General features: G+C 46.3%; 1 protein-coding gene across 1 annotated transcript in view; it reads left to right on the top strand.

Annotated features, from left to right (window-relative positions):
- The window catches only part of Casr (calcium sensing receptor), a 76,256-nt gene extending 53,453 nt beyond the window's left edge, over nucleotides 1-22,803 (top strand). Inside the window, exons 5-8 of the mRNA XM_076548816.1 lie at nucleotides 1,788-2,672; nucleotides 14,190-14,420; nucleotides 16,645-16,768; nucleotides 19,247-22,803. Of these exons, the coding sequence (XP_076404931.1) occupies nucleotides 1,788-2,672; nucleotides 14,190-14,420; nucleotides 16,645-16,768; nucleotides 19,247-20,745 (2,739 nt within the window). The 3' untranslated portion in view covers nucleotides 20,746-22,803. The remainder of the gene's footprint in view (nucleotides 1-1,787; nucleotides 2,673-14,189; nucleotides 14,421-16,644; nucleotides 16,769-19,246) is intronic.
- Nucleotides 22,804-23,219: the final 416 nt, after the last annotated feature.

Genomic DNA, 23,219 nt, shown 5'->3' with positions numbered 1-23,219 from the left:
TGGCAAATTTGGTTGAGTCTTTCCTAGGCCAGTATCTTTGACATTTTTTATATTGACTCTTAATCAATGCAAAGAAGCCTAGTGGGAATGTTTATTTTAAAACATTGCCCAAACAAAGCTGATTAGTAAGAAGTATCTGAAAAGTGTTCCTGTAGGTCTCTTCCGCTTGTTTTCTGGAAGCTCGAGCATGCTTTAGGAAACCAGTGAACAAACCCTGTCAAATGCTACTTCACTTCCCAGAAGGACTCTGTGAAGGGGACAGCTGCCCTGTTCATCAGAAGAAATGCTCTAATAACTTGGGACTCCCTAGCGGGTGAGCTGTGATGACACCCAGGGTGCTGCTAGGGGCCCAAGCAGAGGTGTTGATCCTCTGTAGCTTTGAGGCATGGATTGTGGGAAGAAGTGACTCTTGGTTAACCAGCTCTTCCATTGACCATCTTCTGTGCCATGATTATTTGGGGGGGGGGGCGTTCAAGACAGTGATTCTCTGTGCAACAGTTCTGCCTGTCCTAGAACTCATTCTATAAACCAGGCTGGCCTCGAACGCACAGACATTCACCTGCCTCTGCCTCGTGAGTGCTGGGATTAAAGACCACCACCACCCAGCTCAACCACAATATTTTTCTAGAACATTGCAGAGCTCTGTCCTACCTAATGATATCTGAGCTCTTTCCAAGCATTTCTCTGAACATTACAGAATTTCTTTCCTTGATGGACACCCACGAACTAATATAGACCTGCCTACAGTGCAGAGCGGGGTCTATCAACAACATGCCTTCTCCGGGCTTGCTCTTCAGCCTCTATAACTTTTTTTGAGATTCACATCAGAGGGTAGTAGGCAAGGAGGTTTAGTCCTCACCTACAGCTGAACAAAGGGCTTTGTATGGTGGTTGAACCACTGAGAAGTCGGAGGAAAGGGTGTTTTTCTGATGACATTTGGTGATGTTGTTATTGCTATTGAAGTTCGGGGCAACTGAGCTTACATCCTGAGCTTGATTGATTTACCTGAGCCTAAAGGCTAAAGAACTCTCAGAATTCCCCGTAATTGGTGCTAATTTCATCTAAAGAGCAGGGACAAGTAGGAGAGGAATGCAGGAAATAACTGGGAAATGGGAAGAGAGAAAATGAGTGAGTAGGAGGAAGGACCTCTTTGGGGGTCCTCTAAAGAGTCTCAAGTTTATAACCATAGGGAGGCTGGTTCTCCCAGAGGAGGGTTATGAACAAAGCATTCACAACAGTGCGGGGAGCTGTAATGTTCAGATCAAAACCTGGCCCAAAGCCGCTCAGTCCTGGAGCACGCCTTTAATCCCAGCACTTGGGAAGCAGAGCCGGACAGATGTCAATGAGTTCGAGGCCAGCCTGGTCTACAGAGCGAGATCCAGGACAGGCACTAAAACTGCACAGAGAAACCCTGTCTTGGGGGAAAAAAAAAAAAAAAAAACATGGGCCCAACAGGCAAAGCATGTGCCAAGTGAACACATGGATCTAATGTAACCAAAGAGGTGTTTCAGAGGAAGCTAGAAGACATGGGGATAGGGGACACAAGACTCCTTAAAGAGATCAGCACATTTCACTATGGAGGGGTTAAGGCGATTGCTAGACCCAGTTTTGAAGGCATTATCATGCACTGGGAACTAACAGGTACTTAGGGGTTCACGTTGGGGGTAGAACTATCTGATTTTTCTCAGACGTCCATCCTGCCCGCATTGAACTCCTTTGGTAAGAGACCTTGAGGTAAGCCTTGAGACTCAGCTAGAACCTTATTCTTCGTTCTCGACTTTCCCCAGGTGAGTTACGCCTCCTCCAGCAGGCTCCTCAGCAACAAGAACCAGTACAAATCCTTCCTCCGCACCATCCCCAACGATGAGCACCAGGCCACCGCCATGGCGGACATTATCGAGTATTTCCGCTGGAACTGGGTGGGCACCATTGCCGCGGATGATGACTACGGCCGGCCAGGTATTGAGAAGTTCCGAGAGGAAGCAGAAGAGAGGGACATCTGCATTGACTTCAGCGAGCTTATCTCCCAATACTCTGATGAGGAAGAGATCCAGCAGGTGGTGGAAGTGATCCAGAACTCCACAGCCAAGGTCATCGTCGTTTTCTCCAGCGGCCCAGACCTAGAGCCCCTCATCAAGGAGATTGTGCGGCGCAACATCACAGGCAGGATCTGGCTGGCCAGTGAGGCCTGGGCCAGCTCCTCCTTGATTGCTATGCCTGAATACTTCCATGTGGTCGGGGGCACCATCGGGTTCGGTCTGAAGGCCGGGCAGATCCCAGGCTTCCGAGAATTCCTGCAGAAAGTCCATCCCAGGAAGTCTGTCCACAATGGTTTTGCCAAAGAGTTTTGGGAAGAAACATTTAACTGCCACCTGCAAGAAGGCGCTAAAGGACCTTTACCTGTGGACACGTTCATAAGAAGTCACGAGGAAGGTGGCAACAGGTTAAGCAATAGCTCCACTGCCTTCCGACCCCCCTGCACAGGGGATGAGAACATCAGCAGTGTGGAGACCCCTTACATGGATTACGAACATTTACGGATATCCTACAACGTGTACTTAGCTGTCTACTCCATTGCCCATGCCCTGCAAGATATATATACCTGTTTACCTGGAAGGGGGCTTTTCACCAATGGGTCCTGTGCAGACATCAAGAAGGTTGAGGCTTGGCAGGTAAGTCTTTCACGTAGCTAGCAGTTCTCTGTGTGATAAAGCAGAATCGGGCTGACCCAGCAAAGAAATATAGTTATTTCCTTTTGTGTCACTGTGACCCAAAGCACCTGAGACACCAACTTAAAGGAGAATTTGTCCCAGCTCATGGTTTCCAAGGGTTCAGTTTATGGGACATTTGGTCCCATGTTCTTGGGAAGGACACCATAGCCATTATAGTATGTGGCATAAAAGAACTGTTCGCTTCCTGACCAACCGGGAAGCAAAGACAAGGATCTTCTAGCACTCATCTTCTCCTCTCCCCCTCCCTGAACCCTGTTCCATCCCCTCAGGTAGTGGGGAAGGTGCCAGCATCAGGATGTGTCTCCTCCTCAGCTAATCCTCTCTAAAGGCACCTTCCTGGACACACTCAGGGGTATGCCTTCATCTCCCAGGCAACTCTAGGTCAGCTAAGACAGGGACAAGTACAACCAGAGTGATCACAAAAGTTGCAATATCAAAATGATCACAAAGTAGAGCTTTGATTCGTGAAACCTTATCACACATCTGAGAAACTGACTTTTACTAAACCAATGTTTGATGAACTGTTGCTAGAAAGCTACATACAGCTCAACTGATCATTAATCCGATGTTTCCAGAACACCAAAAGCGTCACTCCTAAAGGTTCTCAAGTGTCTGGGAACCGATTTAGTGTGGCTTCAATAACTTGCCTTGTGAATTTACCCTTGTGAATAACCAGCATTTGTTCAGTGCCTGTTCTGTTCCATACGACAACAAGAAGGAAAGCCGTGCTGTGTTCAGACACTACACTTGTTATTACGTCACTGGCCTGTGCTGGACTGGCCAGCTGGCCAGCTAAGCACAAGCTTGGGACACAAAGTATGGAAGGCAAGGCAAACCTAAAAAGGTAAATGTTTCAAAGGGAAACCAGCCCAAACTACAGAAAACTCAGGACTTAGGTGAAGGTCCTGCAGGTGTTTTACAGGGTAACGTTCAGTTGTCTTGAAATTTTGAATTACACATGGACGTGATATCACCGATGTCTGCCATCTCATGAACTTCCAAAGGAAACAACCGGGTCTGAATGATATCCTACATAGGTGCTCCTGTCCTGCCTGTGAACTTTGGTTTTTCATTTGGACTCTCTTTTACACTCTTTGTATGGTTTTTTTTTTTCTCAGTTCCAGATTTTATCAGAGAGACTTCATGAGAATGGAAGGGGGTGTCCCCTGACTTTGAATCAAATGATTCAGCTTCAGCAGCCCCTTTCTAAGCTGTGATGTTAGGCAAGCCAGGAATCTCTAAGCGACAGCTTTTCCCCCGTAACACGGCCCTCACGTCTAACCTGCTGTCCACCCAAGCTTCTTTTAAAGATGAGATGAGCTATGAAAGCAAGTTGTCAACTTGCAAGCTGTATGCAGATGTGTGGTTATCACAGTAATCATTTATATGTATGGGTGTGTGGTGTATGTTCATGTGTGGGTGTGAGCACACCTGTCACGTGCCTGCAGAAGCCAGAGATCAACTGTTGGGTGTCTTCTTCAAAAGCTTTCTGCCTAATTTTTATTTTATTTTATTTTATTTTATTTTTATTTTACAATATCATTCAGTTCTACATATCAGCCATGGATTCCCTTGTTCTCCCCCCTCCTGCCCCCCTCCCCTTCCCCCCAGCCCACCCCCCATTCCCACCTCCTCCAGGGCAAAGCCTCCCCCGAGGACTGAGATCGACCTGGTAGACTCAGTCCAGGCAGGTCCAGTCCCCTCCTCCCAGGCCGAGCCAAGCGTCCCTGCAGAAGCCCCAGGTTTCAAACAGCCAACTCATGCAATGAGCATAGGACCTTGTCCCACTGCCTAGATGCCTCCCAAACAGATCAAGCCAATCAACTGTCTCACCTATTCAGAGGGTCTGATCCAGCTGGGGGCCCCTCAGCCTTTGCTTCATAGTTCCTGTGTTTCCATTCATTTTCTGCCTAATTTTTTGAGACAAGGTCTCTCACTAACCCTGGAGCTCATTGATGGCCAATGAGCTTCTTGGCTCTGTCTCCTCCTTCCCTCCAATGCTATGATTACAGAGCTGTGCCATCACGTCTGGCCTTCTACCTAAGTGCTGGAAAGCTGAACCCAAATCCTCGCACTTACATGGCAAGCATTTTACTGGCTGAGTCATCTCCCCAACCCTTATCATTGTGGTATCTTAATATACTTATAATCAATCAGTTGACAGAAATGATAAGTAGAACAGATTTATATACAGATCCCAACTACTTTTCAGGGACGATACCAAGAAACAAAGAGCGTGTAGCGTACGTGTGTTAATGTAGTGACTCCCGTGTGGTTCTAAGAAGTTAACTGTCTGTGCTCATAAAACAAGCCAGCCCTACTTGAGTGAGAAAATCTCACTCCAACATCACTGCCACCCCGAAGTTCCTAATCTCTGTGGAGTAGCCAAACCTCCTTCTTCACACTGAACCACTACCAAAGCAGATGGTTAAGCTACCATGAAGACTTGTGTTTGTTTGTCTGTCGAGATAGGGTTTCACTGTGCAGCCCGGGCTGTCCTGGAACCCACTCTGTAGAGCAGGCTGGCCTCGAAGTCACAGAGATCCGCCTGCCTCTGCCTCTTGAGTGCTGGGATTAAAGGTATCAGCCACTACTGCCCAGCTCAGTTTAAGATGAATTAAAAGACAGTCTCTGGGTGGTATATATCATTGCCTTTCATCTCTTCCCATCTGTGTTCCATGAAAGGAAGACTTGGCTCTTGAACTTGTTACAGGAGCAGGGTAGGGTTGAAGGAAAAGAAGCTTCCAGTGAGAAACGTGACTCTCCGGTGACTCTTCTCTCAGGCAAGGAAGTAAGATGGCTGAAGGCAATGATTCGAGCTTATTAGTAATGGAATAGAAAGCCCAAACCAAACTGACCTGCACAAAGTGGGGGATGGGAGGAAAAGGAAATTTTGTGGCTATTCTTGCTGCTCAGAAGTATTCCCGCCACAGGTGGTTCCGTCTCCACCTCTTTGTTCCTCACCCCCCCCCCCGCCCAGTGTCCCTGTTTGCAGCCTCTGTGGTAGCTTTAAGTTCAAAAAGTTTAAGAAGGAGGGGTGGGTAAGGAATGAAAGTGAACCCTGAGCACCGAGGATGAAGAGTACCTGGCACTACTCAACATGTCTTCTGATATTACATAGTCTCCATTGAGCCCCAGAAGCCTCTGGACTCTCCAAGATCTTGGTCCCATCTCTCAGTCTCAAGAGATGTAGTAGTAACTAGTGACTGTCATTAGGAAGAGCTATGGAGACGCCTACCACCTATATACAGTCTAATCCAAGAACCAGCTTGCACTGAGCCATCTCTCAACTCTTTGCTTCTAAGCCACCTGCTCGGCACCACCCTTCCAGTCGCTTATTAGATTTTGGTGCAGAAATCTTGTTTCTCATTGGCTGTTGGCACAGCATCTTTGTCTTTCACCTCTTCGTGTCTATATCCAATAAAAGGAAGACGTACGTCCCATGAAAGGTACACCCCAAGGAGCATCACATTTTATTTCCAAGCTCTGTCTACCATGAACTTTTCCTTTCCATCAAAATTCATTTTCTCCTGGAAATCTTTTCAAGTCAGACTCCCAGGTATGTCCATTCTGTTCATTTTTCTTCCTCAGTCTTGCTGGCTCCCCACCAAGCATACGCTTCTTCAGTTAATGGAAAGTCCTACCTGTGAGTGGAGGATTTCTAGCCTCTTGTGTCAGGCTAAACTCTAGTGACTCTTAGAATGTATGCAGATAGGTGCTTCCCATTCACGCTCACAGTGCATACATCTTGGCTCTGGAGTCCTTGGGTGGAAATACCCCCCGAAGGCCACAAGATGGAAATATCACCACAAGAAAGTGGAATTCTCAGAACTTGTATGCATTTGCCCTTCTTGGGGATACAGATGACCTTCTCAGAAGTAGGTAAATGCACTGTGATCCTGTGATGTCTCCATTTCTCTCCCTGATTGACTCATTCATTTTCCTCCCATAGTGCCACAAAGAAAATAAAAAGGCGACACATTATGTTAATGTATGAACATTCTTTTTCAGTGGAATTATCATTTCATTCCTTCTGAAAACAGAAGAATGCTTTCTCTGGAAGAAATACTTAAGCACTTTTTATTTTAGTTGCTTTTTATTGACGTATATTCATTGTGCATAGTGATGAGCTTCATAAAGACATTTTCATTCAAATATGTCATGTACTTTGACCACATGCACCCTCCCATAATTCCCCTTTCTCCCCTTTCCTGAGCCCCATTCTTTCCCAGACAGTCTCACTTCTGCTTATAGATGAAATTTGTGTGTCTGTATAAAACCTAGGACCCACAAGTAAGAGAAAACATCAAAACATGTGATGTTTGTCTTTCTAAGTCTGGCTTATTTCGCTTAATCAGATCACATTAGTTTCTATCCATTTTCAGCTAATGATACAATGTCATTCTCATTTATGACTGATTAAAGCTCCATTGTGTATATATTCATATATATACACATATACATATATGTGTGTATATATACATGTATGTGTGTGTGTATGTGTGTATTCATCTGTTGACAGACATATAGGCTGATTCAGTGATCTGGTTATGTGACTAGTCCTACAATGAACATGGATGCACAGGTATCTGTGGCTTGCTGACCTGGACTCTTTGGATCCACACCCAGGGTCATATGGTAGTTTTACTTTTGGCTTTCTGGGGAAACTCTCTACTGGCAGTCATAGTGGCTTGTCTAATTTACATTTTCATCAGCACTGTATAAACCCCTTTTCCCCACATCCTCACTAGCTATAACTCAGTGGAAGAGAACTCACCTAGCAGTCATGAGGTTTTGCTTCAAACCCCAGTGCTATTTTTAAAAATAGATGGTTTTGTATGTGCTGGGAATAACCAATCTAAAAACTCTCTCTCATTGTTATTAAGTGTAGAGTGATTTTTCACCTCTGTGTTCCCCATCACATGACTTAAAGGCAAAGTATTATGCAGAATATATAAAGTGCTCAAATATAAAGCTTACAAGCCAGCCTGCCAAAATAACTACTAAAGATACTTAAAGAGATAACTTAAGGGCTGGAGAGATAGCTCAGTGGTTAAGAGCACTCATTGCTCTTCCAGAGGACCCGGGTTCAATTCCCAGCACCCACATGGTGGCTCACAAGTAAGTATCTCTAATTCCAGTTGCAGGGGACTCAATGCCCTCTCCTTGCCTCTGCACATGGTACACAGACAGGAATTCAAACAAAACATCCATACACATAAAACTAACTAATTATTTATTTATGAAAGATAAATGGGGCTTAGTAGGCTGTAGAGACAGCTCAACAATTTGAGTAGCGGACTCAGATTCAATCATAGCACCCACATAGGAGCTTACAACCATTCTAAACTCCAGTCCCAGAGGATCCTACACTGTCTTCTGGCTTCTGCCAACAGCAATCATGTACATGATGTACCAATATCCATGAAGGCAAAATACCCATCAACAGAATCAAACAATAATAATTTTTAAATTTTTTTAAAGAAATAAGACTTAGTCAGCAAATAGTGAATTGGTACTGGACTAGACACAAATTTTGACTAAAATACATTTCTCACTCACATGACTACGGATAAAAGACTGCAATACCATCCAGGTTAGAATTTGAAGGAAAGAAGGAAATGGAAAATTCCATGCCTGAGGAACAGGTGGGATTTGTGAGGAAGGGTCTGTATGGAAGAATGCTGGGGTAAAGGTAAATGTAGAGTGGACAGAGGAGTCCCAGGAACACCAGCTTCAGAAAGGAATCGAGAGGAGGAGGAAGAGTAGGAACCATTCGCACAGCATTTTATCTCTAACAACAGAATGGAGGTGGTCCTGATGTGAGGATGTGGCGGTTGACTGACTGGAGACCAGCATCAGGAAGCCTTGCAGGGTAATGGCAGCAAGAGTCACAACGGTATACGTTTGTACAAAACTCAGAACACTTACATGGGCAGGCTTTATCCTGAGCAAATTATTTCTCAGTAAGGTGGATTTAAATCTTTTTTTTTTTTTTTTTTTTTTTGGTTTTTCGAAACAGGGTTTCTCTGTGTAGCTTTGCACCTTTTCCTGGAACTCACTTGGTAGCCCAGGCTGGCCTCAAATTCACAGAGATCTGCCTGGCTCTGCCTCCTGAGTGCTGGGATTAAAGGCATGCACCACCACCGCCCAGCTGGATTTAAATCTTTTAAATCTCAAAGATAGGAAAGCATAGAGGTCCTTCATTTTTTGACTACTTTTCCAATTATGGCTCTCAGTTATTCCATCATCCCACTATTATTTCATCTTATTTTAAAGATTTGTTTTTATTTTATGTATATGAGGGTTTGCCTGTGTGGATGTCTATATACTGCATGCATCCCTGATGCTCGGTAAGACCAGAGTAAGGCATCAAAGGCCACGGAACTAGAGTTAAGGGTAGTCGTGAGCCACCATGTGGGTACTGGGAACTAAACCCGGGTTCTCTGTAAGAACATCAACTGCTCGTAACCACTGAGCATCTCTATCATCCCATCCTTAAACTTTCTTCTCAACCTGAATTTCATACTAGTTAAGCTGTTGAACTAGAGGCAGACAGCCTAACGGCCATATAATCTAACTCCTACACATGCTCAGGAGGTGACGTAATTGGTTCGGAGTCTGGACTCTCTCCACACTAAGCCTTTCTCAGCTGCCCATAGTTTTCTGACATTAGGATGCCAATTAATGCTCTATACCCCACTTTCCCAGCCTGAGAAACAGGCATCATGAGACTCACAAGTTTGTTATAAGTTAATACTCAGTTAATATGCACAGCGTGCTCAGGGTGGTGCCTACAACAAATAAATGATCAGCAAATAGTGGTCTAAAGCACTATTACTTTGTGGGTAAGGAAAGACTCAGGATTGACTAAAATTATTTTACCAAGGTCATATAGCTATCCAGTAAGAAAGGCCATAGCCAGATGACCTGTGCCCTGTCAAGGCCAGTGTGACCTCTGAAAAAGCTGTGTGGTCAATAGGTCCCTCTACGTGCACACTTTCCAGAACCTGAGAGGTTGCTGGCCCATAGATGGGTTCCTACGGAAGACACTGATGAGTGTTGACGTCAGGCACTTGTCCTCACACCCAAGTTCCTACACACACTTTCTCCAGGGAGAAAATGATGGTGTGGGGAAAGTTGCGAGTGGATATGACTGACCATGCTGGGGTAGATCCAACATCTCTTTGTCTGTATCAAATACTACTACAGCTCCCCTCCTCAAAACAGCCTGTTTGGCCCTACTTGTGACATAAACAAATAAATGAAGGAAGAGACTTGGCCACAGATATATGCTGGAAAAACACAGAAATGAAGGGGATAATGACTAGACAGCGTATGGACAGACAAGGGGGAAGGTGTGTGGTCTCAGAAAAGCAGTCGCGTTCCCAATCAGCTGGCTGTGGTCCTGGTAGTCTACATGGTAGAGATGATAGGGACCACTATTGACTGAGTATCTGTTACATGTGGGTGGATGAGCAATATGGGGCCGGTCGTTGGCAGTTTTTCTAACCACAGGTATTTGATGGCGGCAAGCGATAGAGCATCATGTACCCGGGAACTGCAGTGGCTGGCTCCCTCTGGTGTTACAGTTCTCATGCAAGCCTCGGATGCTGGGACTCTTGCCCTGGCCTCAAAGTTAGGATTCCTCAGCCTTTGACAGAGGCCAAGAATACAGCTCCTAGACCTAGGGTGTCTTTAGACCCTTGGCCTTTAGAGCTGTTGGGACTCTTACCAACGTCTCCCGCAGCTCTCAGAGCTCTGCCTGTCCCACAGGAAGGCCTGTAGTTCCCTGAGAGTCCCTGCTTCTGAGCAGCAGCCACACCTGGCCGCCCCAGTGACTCAGCGTGGCAGCCACTCCCTCAAGAGAGCTGGATAGACCTAAGTAACCGGAAGAGTGGTGTTTGTGTCAATCACAGTCGACCTTTCTGCACATGGAGACTTGTGTCGTCTACACCAGTCCTGACACGGTCCCTTTTGCACCAGTCACAGCAGGCCCCCGACAGGAGTTCTCTGGCTTGGGTTTGGATTAGTGTGTGTGATTACAGAGAAAGTCCCACTTAGGCTGCCTCTAACAGTCCAGTCAGCACTGCACCCCAGAAGCCAGAGCAAGTGTTCAGCTCACAGTGTAGCTTCCATAAAGCATCCACTGAGCGTTCCCAACAGCTGGTGTTGGCGTCAGAGGGTTCTGATGGCTGCTTGACTGATAGTCTTTTTGGCTGAGGCAGCCAGGGTAGGAGAGGAGATTCCAACAGCTGGGGGCAGCGAGAATTATCCAGTCCCCACTACCTCGCTTCTTCATGGGCAACTGAACATCAGGAGTGATTATAGTAAGAACTTATCATTGACACTGAGAGTGATTTTAAATGATTTTAATGGTGCCCTAACAATGATTGACACTCGATCAGTGCCCCAGAAAGAGGAGAGTCTTCTTCCCTATGTCTCAGTCACAGACCGGATGGCTTGATAAATTTGGTCTGAACCCTTCTGCATTATCGACGGGCAGCTGACAGGAATACTATGATAAAGACATTGAAAGTATGTAAGGGGCCAGAGGGATGGCACAGTGGAGAAGCACACTTGTATGCAAGCCTCAGGGCCTGAGTTTGACTCCTAAAGCCTGTGTAAATGCAGCCCATGTACCTGTCTGTCACTCTAGAGCTGGGACAGCAGGACCAGGGGACATCTGGGGCTTGCTGGCCAGCAGTCTAGTTCCATTCCAATGAGGAGTAAAGCAGAAGCAGATGGCCTTCTTGTGCCTCTGCCAAATGTACAGGTATGTGCACATGCACACACACACACATGCGTATACAGCACATTCATACACAAAATACTCTTCTCTCAAACCAGGCTGTGGTGGTGCACGCCTTTAATCCCAGCACTCAGGAGCCAGAGGTTGGCGGATCTCTGAGTTTGAGCTGAGTTTGAGGCCACCCTGGTCTACAGAGCAAGTTCCAGGACAGCTAAGGCTACACAAAGAAACCCTGTCTTGAAAAAAAAAAAATCTTCTCTCTCTCTCTCTCTCTCTCTCTCTCTCTCTCTCTCTCTCTCTCTCTCTCTCTCATACACACACACACACACACACACACACACACACACACACACACACGATTATAAGCAGGATTATCAAGGCAAAAAAATTCAGAACTTGGGGCTGGAGAGATGGCTCAGAGTTTAAGAGCACTGGCTAATCTTCCAGAGTTTCTGAGTTCAATTCCCAGCAATCACATGGTGACTCACAACCATATGTAATGAGATCTGGTGCCCTCTTCTGATTTGCAGGCACACACGCAGGCAGAACACTGTGTATATATAATAAATAAATAAATCTTTAAAAAATTCAGAACTTGTTAAAATTTAAATTATTACTTTTGCATGCTCCCTACAGAACGATTTATTAACTTAATTTATATTAAGGAATGTACCCAAAAAAAGGAAATTGTTTCTTTTTAAATTATTTATTTATTTATAAATTATTTGTTTATTCGTGTGTGTGTGTGTGTGTGTGTGTGTGTGTGTGTGTGTGTGTGTGAGTGAGTGAGAGAGAGAGTGAGAGAGAGAGAGAGAGAGTTTATGTGCACCACATGCATGCAGGAGCCTATGGAGACCAAAAGGAGGTGTTGTGGCCCCTAGAACTGGAGTTACAGGCACTTGTGGGTGTTGGGAACCAAACCTGGGTCCTCTGCAAGAGAAGTAGGCACTCTTAACTGCTGAGCAAGCTGTCTCTTCAGCCCCAGAAACCGTTTCATTTGGAAATCTATTTTGACCATTCTGGTGTTATGTGCTTGGTCTCCAGAGGAGGGCTATAGAACCTAGATCTTAAATTACTTTTTCTAAATCTGCTTGATTTAGCCAATTTCAATGGCTATCCAGCACAACATTGACTCGACAGAGTGATAATGGACATACTTATCTTACTCATGACCTTAGGGGAAAGCATTCAGTAACCGAGTGCCTAACAAAGAGGAGCTTGCTTGAATAAATCCTGGGTGTAGAATTTCTAGGAACAGAGTCACCAGTACTTTATTTCTCTTAGTACAAATAGTATCCCATTGTAAGGAAATGTTTTATGCATCCAGTCATTCAAATGATGGCGTTTGGAGTGTTTCCACTTTGGATTATTATACCAATGTTGCTATGAACATTTGTACACAAGGAGTTTTTATGTGACGTGTATTTCATCCATTTGTCTTGAATGGGTACCTGAGTGTAGAACTGCTGGGTTGAATGGCAACTCTATTTAACTTTTTGTTAAAATGCAACATGTTTTTCCGAAGTCAGTGTTCAAGCTGAGAGAGAGAGAGAGAGAAAGAGAGATGCTTTAGCCACCCCAGCCAGGCCTCACTATACCTCAGGCAGGAAAGTGGGACCCGAAAGGGACAAGGAGAAGGCCTCCAGCCAGAGGTGTGGTAGAAACAAGCAGGCCATACTCGTGGCTGGCCCTGTCTTCTCACTTGGTCTTCCATGCTATAGAACAGGGGCTTCAGCAGAGCATAGTACTTGTCACTGTCTTGTGATCCTGCACAAAGTACTTCAGTTTTCTGTAACCCAGTTTCCCAATTAGTAAAATGGGGAACAGAGCCAGGCATGGTGGCACATGCCTTTAATCACTGCACTGGGGAGGGATTAAAGGATCTTTTAAGTTCAAGATCAGCCCAGTCTACAAAGTGAGTTCCAGGCCAGCCAGAGCTACACAGTGAGACCCTATCTCAAAAAAAATAAAAATAAAAAATAAATAAAAAAACAAAACAAAAAAAAAACAACCAAGGTGGGGGAGGGTGCTTATGCTATATTTGTGATTAAATAACATGAAGCACTAAGGACCATGCCTACAAGGCAGTAAAATGGTATTTAAAACTTTAAATAACTCATGTGTATTAGCAATTACTACAATTGCTTTTTGTGTAAGGCCTCTGTGACCCCTAAGACCTGAGATACACTCAAGGATGTGGCATGAGTGTCCAGAGCGGTGGTCAGGGCTCCAGCCACAGTCTCTCTGTTTCTTCCTTCTACTCCACACTGCATTTTGGCAGCAAGACATCTCCACGGACTCAAAACCACAGGAAAAGAAGAAGGTTCAGACAGCCAAACTTTTATTCTTCCCTCCTCTCCTGCCTCACACGCAACTCAGGAGAGGCCAGGCAGGTCATGGTTCAACAAGGTCATGCTGCACTTGCAGAATTTTTCACTTAACTGTGGTCAGGAGAGATGCATTCTCTTCTCCTCCCCATCTTCGGAAGAGCGTTTCCTACACCACTTACATTTGTGTAGTCCATAAAGCCATGGCTTATGAGAGCTACCATGGGAACGTGCGAGCATTGTAAAACAACTGGACAAAGGCCTCCTCTTCGGTTCAGGTTTCTTCCTTTGCTGGAATGAAACAGTCACACTACACAACCAGCATGACCACGCGTGGCCGTCCATGGCTCCTATTCATCCATCTCTGTTCCTCTGCAGGTCCTGAAGCACCTACGGCACCTTAACTTCACCAACAGCATGGGGGAGCAGGTGACGTTCGATGAGTGTGGCGACCTGGTAGGGAACTATTCCATCATCAACTGGCACCTCTCCCCAGAGGACGGCTCCATTGTGTTCAAGGAGGTTGGGCATTACAACGTGTACGCCAAGAAGGGAGAGCGACTCTTCATCAACGAGGAGAAGATCTTGTGGAGTGGGTTCTCCAGAGAGGTACGAGCAAAGAGTGCCATGCTGCCACCAAAGTCAGGGGACCGCTGGCTTGGGAGAGCCCTGGGACTCATCACAGGCTTCTAGGATAACCTCTTTTTCCTACACTCCCCAGTTCTGAGTGTCCAGAGTTCCCATGAACTGCAAGAGTGTTCAGTGATGAGCCTGGGAACCTGAGAGTCATGAGTCACCTCACTTTTGACTCCCTGGCTACCCACAAAGTTTCCCAGGTCAAAACTTCCCCCAACCAAAGCAAAATATTTGAGCAAACATCTCTCAAGTCAATGTCTCTCAAGTGGCATTGAGGGAGACATCCTACCCACCTTGTGTAGGGGATTTAAATTTGAGATTGAAAGGACTTCCTTATAGGCGGTCACAAGGACTGGGAAGTAATAATGGCCTTCAACACTTGGGGATCAGGGATGCTAAATGCCCAACAGGCATAGGACAATCTTCCATAGCTTTTCCACAGAGCCCAATTTCCATTAACCATGCAGAGATGTGAACTCAAAATAGCCCTAGACTGACCCATACATCAGAGGGGCCATTCATTCTATGACCAAGAGGGAAATGCTTGTGACTCCGGTCAAGGTGTCCTGCCCCACATCTGAAAGGCTGAGTGAGAGCCAGAAGCCCATCATTCAGTGAAGATGCTCATTAAGGAAAGATGTAGGATATGCTGAAATGATGACAATTCTGGGTAGTTGTATGCTAACGTACCGGTTAGTTTTTTTGTCACCTTGACACAGTTAGGATCATCTGGGGAAAAAAGGAAACCTCAATTTAAAAAAAAAAAAAATTCCCTCATCAGATTCGCTTGTGGGTAAGTCCATGAAGCATTTCCTTGGTTAATGATTGATGTGGGAATGCCCAGCCCAGTGTGGCTGTTGACACCCTTGGGAAGGTAGACCTAAGCAGCATCAAAAAGCAATATGAGAAAGCCATGGGGAGCAAGCCAATGAGCAGCTTTTCTCTGTGGCCTCTGCTTCAGTTCCTGACTCAAGACCTGACTTTCCCTGATGATGGACGGCAACCTGAAGGCCAAATAACCCACTTCCTCCCCAAGGTGTTTTTGGTGGGGGTGTTTAGCGCATCAACAAAAACATAACTGAGCTGCTAAAATGTAACAAGATGCAGAACCCCAGCTCCTCTGCAGAAGCGACTCAGGACCATCCTCATTAACTCCGTGGGGAGTCAGGCTGAGATCCATTCCATGGCTGTTTACATTGCCTTTCTGTTAGGATCTTTGAGCGAGCGTCCTGAGCCACTTTTCATAACGGGACCAAAGAGTCAACTTGTTCTTATTGCCAAATGGCTATCATTTTGCTGTTTCCCAGTATGTGAGATGGCTTCGCCAAGGGGAGGTCTCCTATGACAGGTAATCCCACCCACAGCGGGCAAATCCTCATCTCAATTACAAAATGTGTCCTGACCTTTTCCGGATGGAGGTTTGGGGATTCCATGGGTTAAACTCATATGCCCAGTAATTATACCTTTGTCTACACTTGAAATGACTGGATCCCAAACTGACTGGCTAGCCCATCATCAGTGTGCCTTTATTGTATCATCCGCTTATCATTTGCTCCTATTAATGCATGTAATTATCTGTCATTGGTCCATGTCTCATCTCCCCTCCTGCTTGGAAGTTATTTCCTGTATAGTTCCCTGGAATCCTAACGTCCTCTATCAGGCTCTGGGCATGACGGGCTTCATCATTAGTAAATGTGTGACCGAGTTAATCCTTATAAGTCATTTATGTTCTTAATTACCTGACAGAATTATAAATTAAATTTCAATTTTCTATAGAAATGCAATCTGAAAGCGAGCACACAGTAGGAACCAACAAACCTTAGATTCTGACACTTTTCTGAAAATTTTGTAGACATGACCACAAAAATACCATGTATGTTTATTATAAATTGCATATTAATAATTTCTTTACACATCTCACGAAGTTGCTACTGAGATCAACTGAGATCCAGGAGGACTTCACTTGTGTGTTTGAAGCAGACTGTCAAATATGTCCACACTTGGCCTTACCACCTTTCTTGCTTTTTACAGGGAACAAGACCGAGGACCCTGACCCTCTCTCCATCTAGAATGGCCCAGAGTTAGCCACACTGATCCTTACACCCAAGTTCCTCACTTGGCCCATGTCAAAGGAGTTGTAAGACTGACCCTTGACCCCCGGATGCAAACCTCTCTCTTGTGTGTTCTCTACCCTCAGGTGCCCTTCTCCAACTGCAGCCGGGACTGCCTGGCAGGGACCAGGAAGGGGATCATTGAGGGGGAGCCCACCTGCTGCTTTGAGTGTGTGGAGTGTCCTGATGGGGAATACAGTGATGAGACAGGTAAGGAATCTGCCCCTCACAGACCCTGTGCCGGACTTGAGCCACTTCGGAGGGCCAGCAAAGCCCATGGGTGAACTGGGCAGAGCTGGTGCTAGAACCACCACCACCACCACCACCCTTTCTGAGGAGAGCATGCCTGAGCACTGCACTCCTCTGGGCATGAAACGGAAAAGGAATGTTGGGTATTCTTTTTACTATTCCACGTGTTTACAAATATTCCTGTCACACAGCTGTAATGTAAGTCTCTGTGTTTACTTGATTGGGTCTGAGCGCTATGGGACTGGCAAGTGACAGAGATTTGTCCTGACTGTGGACCAGGCAGGAAAACTCTAGCTACACACAGCTCTCTCTCTCCCTCCAACAGTGTGTCCCTTTTCCTACAGCTCCATGGCCCTGAGTGGACAAAGCGCTAGCTGCCCCAGCTCCAGAGTTAACAGGCTGTGACGGATTGCCTGCTGGTGTCTGGTGCTGTGTTTGCTCTCTCTCTCTCTCTCTCTCTCTCTCTCTCTCTCTCTCTCTCTCTCTCTCTCTCTCTCATGCTCTTCCTGGGTCTCCAACTCTCTATTCATGTGTTCATTCATCCATCCATTCATTTATGTATTTGTTATTGTATGTGTGTGTTATGTATGTGTTTTGCTTGCATGTATGTATGTGCGCCAAGTGCAAGCTTGCGGGCTAAGGATGTCAGGAAAGAGTATCAGATCTCCAAGAACTGGAGTTACAGACGGTTATGAGCTGCCATGTCAGTGATGGGCTCCAATGTGGGTCCTCTGGAAGCAGCAAGTGCTCTTAACCACTGGTCCATCTCTCCAGCTCAGTCTCAAGTCCTTCTAAAGGAGAATCACAATTAAACCCCTCACAGAGCTGTGGTAATTAAACACATTAATATTAAGTTCTAAATATATGCTTCTTAAATAAAACCTTAACTAGCAGATTGGAAGGACTAGATAAATATTGACTATAATTCTTGATCTTTCAACCTTACCACGGTAATGGGCTTATCCTTCCCTCCATCTTAGAAATGAGGAAGCAGGCTTGGAGATTTAAGGAGCCTGACCAAAGTGATACAGCTAGTGAACAGCATAGCCAGGACCCCATCCCGATCTTTAACTGAAAAAAGATCTATGCTCCCTTCCCTGCTCCAAACTGTACATTGCCTGGCAGTCTGTGACAACTCCGTAAATATACAGTGTCTAAATCAGAGCTTCTCAACCCGTGGGTCGGGACCCCTACAGGTCAAAGGGACTTTTCACAAAGGTCGCATATCAGGCATTGACATTACAATTCATCACCATAGCAAAATTACAGTTAAAAAATAATTTTGTGGCCGGGCGGTGGTGGCACACACCTTTAATTCCAGCACTCAGGAGGCAGAGGCAGGCGGATCTTTGTGAGTTCAAGGCCAGCCTGGTCTACAGAGTGAGATCCAGGAAAAGGCAAAGCTGCACAGAGAAACCCTGTCTCGAAAAACCAAAAAAGAAAAGAAAAGAATTTTGTGGTTGGGAGTCACCACAGCATGAGGAACTGTATTAAAGGGTCATAGCATTGTGAAGGCTGAGAACCACCAATCTAGATAAATATGTGGCCTCCCTCACTGGAAAGTTGAGAACATAGATATGACTGGCCACATGCAAGGGACATCCTGCCTTTATCTAAAAGAACATCTATTCTGGCAACAAAGGCAACCACATATCCAAAATAAACCAGGCTGTGAGGGAAATAGTAGCAGTGTTAATACACTTCACTATTGTAAGCATGTTACCATCTGTTTACATCCCACAACACCATCTTGGAAAACCTCAAATATGAACAATGTAATAAAAAAAAAAAAAAAAAAAAAACAAGTCAGACAAAACTTGAAACTGAGTTGATGGGCTGTGTAGACAGATGGAGTACAAAGTAGTATCTGCTACAAATTATTTCAGACAGTGTTAAAAGAAATGGGCCACCCTCTATTGTGGAGGGGGACAGTAGAACCTTCAGAGATTTTTTTTTTAAAGATTTATTTATTTATTATGTGTACAGCATGTATGACTGCAGGCCAGAAGAGGGCACCAGATCTCATTACAGATGGTTGTGAGCCACCATGTGGTTGCTGGGAATTGAACTCAGGACCTCTGGAAGAGCCATCAGTGCTCTTAGCCTCTGAGCCATCTCTCCAGCCCCAAAGATGTTTATTCTTAATAGATATATTAAAAAAAAAAATCAGGCCAGGTGGTGATGGTGCAAGCCTTTAATCCTAGCACTCGGGAGGCAGAGGCAGGCAGATCTCTGTGAGTTCAAGGCCAGTCAGTTCTAAAGAGCAAGATCCAGGACAGGCACCAAAACTACACAGAGAAACCCTGTCTCAAAAAAAGAAAAACAAAACAAATCATCAGTAAGTAAAATAGGAAGTGACCACATCCACCCTCCACATGCACGCTTATATTGACTGTGCCACACGGTAATTGAATCTGCCTGCACTGGTTCATTTTACAGATGCAAGCGCCTGTGACAAGTGCCCCGATGACTTCTGGTCCAATGAGAACCACACTTCCTGCATTGCCAAGGAGATTGAGTTTCTGGCGTGGACTGAGCCCTTCGGAATCGCTCTCACGCTCTTTGCAGTGCTGGGCATTTTCCTGACCGCCTTTGTGCTGGGCGTCTTCATCAAGTTCCGAAACACGCCCATCGTCAAGGCCACCAACCGAGAGCTGTCCTACCTCTTGCTCTTCTCGCTGCTCTGCTGCTTCTCCAGCTCCCTGTTCTTCATCGGGGAGCCCCAGGACTGGACATGCCGCCTGCGCCAGCCCGCCTTCGGCATCAGCTTCGTGCTCTGTATCTCGTGCATCTTGGTGAAGACCAACCGCGTCCTCCTGGTCTTTGAGGCCAAGATACCTACCAGCTTCCACCGGAAGTGGTGGGGGCTCAACCTGCAGTTCCTGCTAGTTTTCCTCTGCACCTTCATGCAGATCGTCATCTGTGTGATCTGGCTCTACACGGCGCCCCCCTCCAGCTACCGCAACCATGAGCTGGAGGATGAAATCATCTTCATCACGTGCCACGAGGGCTCACTCATGGCCCTCGGCTCCCTGATCGGCTACACCTGCCTGCTGGCTGCCATCTGCTTCTTCTTCGCCTTCAAGTCCCGGAAGCTGCCAGAGAACTTCAACGAAGCCAAGTTCATTACCTTCAGCATGCTCATCTTCTTCATCGTCTGGATCTCCTTCATTCCAGCCTACGCCAGCACCTACGGCAAGTTTGTCTCCGCCGTGGAGGTGATCGCCATCCTGGCAGCCAGCTTTGGCTTGCTGGCCTGCATCTTCTTCAACAAGGTCTACATCATCCTCTTCAAACCTTCCCGGAACACCATCGAGGAGGTGCGCTGCAGTACCGCTGCACATGCTTTCAAAGTGGCAGCCCGCGCCACGCTACGCCGCAGCAACGTCTCCCGGAAGCGGTCCAGCAGCCTCGGAGGCTCCACGGGTTCCATTCCCTCCTCTTCCATCAGTAGCAAAAGCAACAGCGAAGACCCGTTCCCACAGCCAGAGAGGCGGAAGCAACAGCAGCCGCTGGCCCTGACTCAGCAAGAACAGCAACAGCAGCAGCCCCTGGCTCTGCAGCAGCAGCAGCAGCAGCCACAGCAGCCCAGATGCAAACAGAAGGTCATCTTCGGCAGTGGTACAGTCACCTTCTCTCTGAGCTTTGACGAGCCTCAGAAGAGCGCTATGGGCCACAGGAACTCCATACGTCAGAACTCCTTGGAGGCCCAGAAGAGCAACGACACCTTGGGCAGACACCAGGCTCTGCTCCCACTGCAGTGCGCAGACACGGACTCAGAAATGACCACTCAGGAAACGGGGCCCATGGTGGGGGACCACCAGCCAGAAATGGAGAGTCCGGAAGAAATGTCCCCAGCACTGGTCGTGTCCACCTCTCGGAGCTTCGTCATTAGTGGTGGAGGCAGCTCCGTGACGGAAAACATACTGCACTCCTAATGGAGGGAATGACCGGCTACCCAGCCCATAGAGTTTTTCTTCGAGTCCCAGGAATAAGGATGGGTCCTTCCTTTCTTCCTAGGAAGCCAGGGATGATAGGTACATCAAATGCCTGTACTTGGTTGCACTGCTTTGAATGAAGTGAACTGACTGATGTTCCCTTTAAAGTTAAAAGAAGAGCCATGTTTTGGGGGGGCTGTTCCAGAGCTCCTTATCGTACCCAAGTTTATTGAAGTCTTTCCCTCTGCTCTATCCACCAACAGCTCAGCTGAAAGCAAGGCTATGAGCTACCCACCTGTGCTCTCCTTTTAAAAAAAAAAATGCATGTATCCAGAAATGCCTGCCCTGAGATTCCATGGACAGCATGATCGGAATCACAGTCCAGAGGCAGACCAATGGGACATTAGATCTGTCACTACTAGAGTTGAGTCTGAAAGCCAGACTGTCACCGGGACTGTCTGACACATTGACAGTGGGCAGAACTTTACATGTTCGAGACATCAGACGGATATGTCCTCTCTTATTTATAGAGACCTTGGGAAGTGTAGTCTTTTTTTCCTCCCTGCTGCTGCTATGGTGTGACATCTAACGAGTGTGCATCCTTCCTGTGGCACCATGTCAGAACGTGTCCAGAATCTGATGGCAACACCATGTTTAGATCTCAGGATTGTAAGATCACCTCTAAGCACTGGGAAAGGACTGCCTAATCCAATGAGCTGTCTCTGTAATTAATATTGCTGTACATAGCTTTATCCTTAAGAAAATGCTTCTGTTGCTGAAAAGTGTCGCAGTCTGGGTTCTACAAGGCAGTATTATTGAATTCTGTTGGCCTTTCCCACCCCGGGTGAGCAGAGCCCATGGGGTCCATGTCAAGATCCCATGGCTCCTGAAACTCCCCTCTATCCCTGCCCAAAAGGCTTTGTGAAGCCAAATCCAGACCTGGCTCTCTAAAGAATAAGCTCCCACAAGAAAATGTAGTTCCCAGTGAAGGCCACAATCCTCTCAGCAGTAAAATTAAAGGTGCTCCCCAGCCACCTAACTGCTAGGAACTCAAATTTTGGATCACAGGGACCAAGGTTCAGACTCTGGCATGGTCACTGGCAAGATGGGTGAAGATAAGCAAGGAAAGGAACCACAAGTTCTTTAAGCCCCAGCTTCTCTGAGTCTAAAGTAGGGTGTTGTAGTTATCTTCCCATGGAGCTCTCACATGGGTTAAGTGAGAGCGTGTATTGACATATTTTGGCATGGTACCTAACACATAGTAAGCACTTAGTGTTAGTAAATATGATTAGTCATATAATAACTATTAGTTTCCACTTGCTTAGACTACACTCTAGTTTGGATTATGACCCTCAAGGTCCACATGTTAAAAGATTGGTCTCTTGGGTGGCCCTCTTGGAAGGTTATGGTGCCTTCAGGAGGTGGGGCTTAGTATGACATAATTCAATCACTGGGGATATGCCTTTGATAGTCACTGGGGATATGCCTTTTACAGTCACTGGGATATGCCTTTGATAGTCACTGGGATATGCCTTTGATAGTCACTGGGGATATGCCTTTGACAGTCACTGGGGATATGCCTTTGATAGTCACTGGGGATATGCCTTTGACAGTCACTGGGGATATGCCTTTGACAGTCACGGGGATATGCCTTTGACAGTCACTGGGATATGCCTTTGAAGGGAGTTATGGGACTCTGGCCTCATCCTCAGTCTGTTTCTTTTATTTTCTGGCCATAAGATGAAGAATTTGCTCTGACACAGGCTGCCCATCATTGCCACCTAGCACCCCACCAGGGACCCAAAACAATGGTCCACGTGAGCATGGACCAGAGCCTCCAAAACAAAGCATCAAGATTAACTTTTTTTTCCTCTCTAATTGTCTGAAATATCTTATTATGCTGAGAGAAAGCTGACTAATATAGACTATAAAGCAAAACTCTTACTAAGCATTCAGGTTTTAATGCCTAATCCACTGATCACAATAGCTTGCTTCAGAATAAGTCCAAAACTTCTGAGGCCCAGGTCAAGGTGTCAGCAGGAACCACAGTCCTAGCCCACCCCCTCAAAAAAAAAAAAAAAAAAAAAAAAAAAGAACGTTCTTCCTCTGTGGTGGCAGTACCATTTCCAGCACCGTCCCTGGCTGGCAATTACTCAGATCAGATTCCAGCGAGCTACGCTGACCCCAAGACCAAGCCATAGAACGTAAATCTGTCAGTGGTCTAAACTTACAGTTCATGGAGAGTCTTCCCCGACCACTTCCTTCTGAGGATTTTGAAGGTAACAGTTGGCATTATAATCGTGCAGAGCATTGATGACTACAAGGGCCACAGTAGAGAGCGGCCCTGTCACAGAACACAAAACTGCCCTGGTGAGACACCAACACTCCAGTCAGAAAGGGAACAGCCTGGCAGAGCCTGTGGCTGTCCGCCGTCACCCTCTGAGCAAGGCACCAAGCTGAGGGAGAGCTCATTT

This window comes from Peromyscus maniculatus, chromosome 12 (assembly GCF_049852395.1).
Source record: "Peromyscus maniculatus bairdii isolate BWxNUB_F1_BW_parent chromosome 12, HU_Pman_BW_mat_3.1, whole genome shotgun sequence".
Taxonomy (NCBI): Eukaryota; Metazoa; Chordata; class Mammalia; order Rodentia; family Cricetidae; genus Peromyscus; species Peromyscus maniculatus.
The sequence above is the reverse complement of the archived record's forward strand: the minus strand, read 5'-3'. Positions and strand labels throughout refer to the sequence as shown.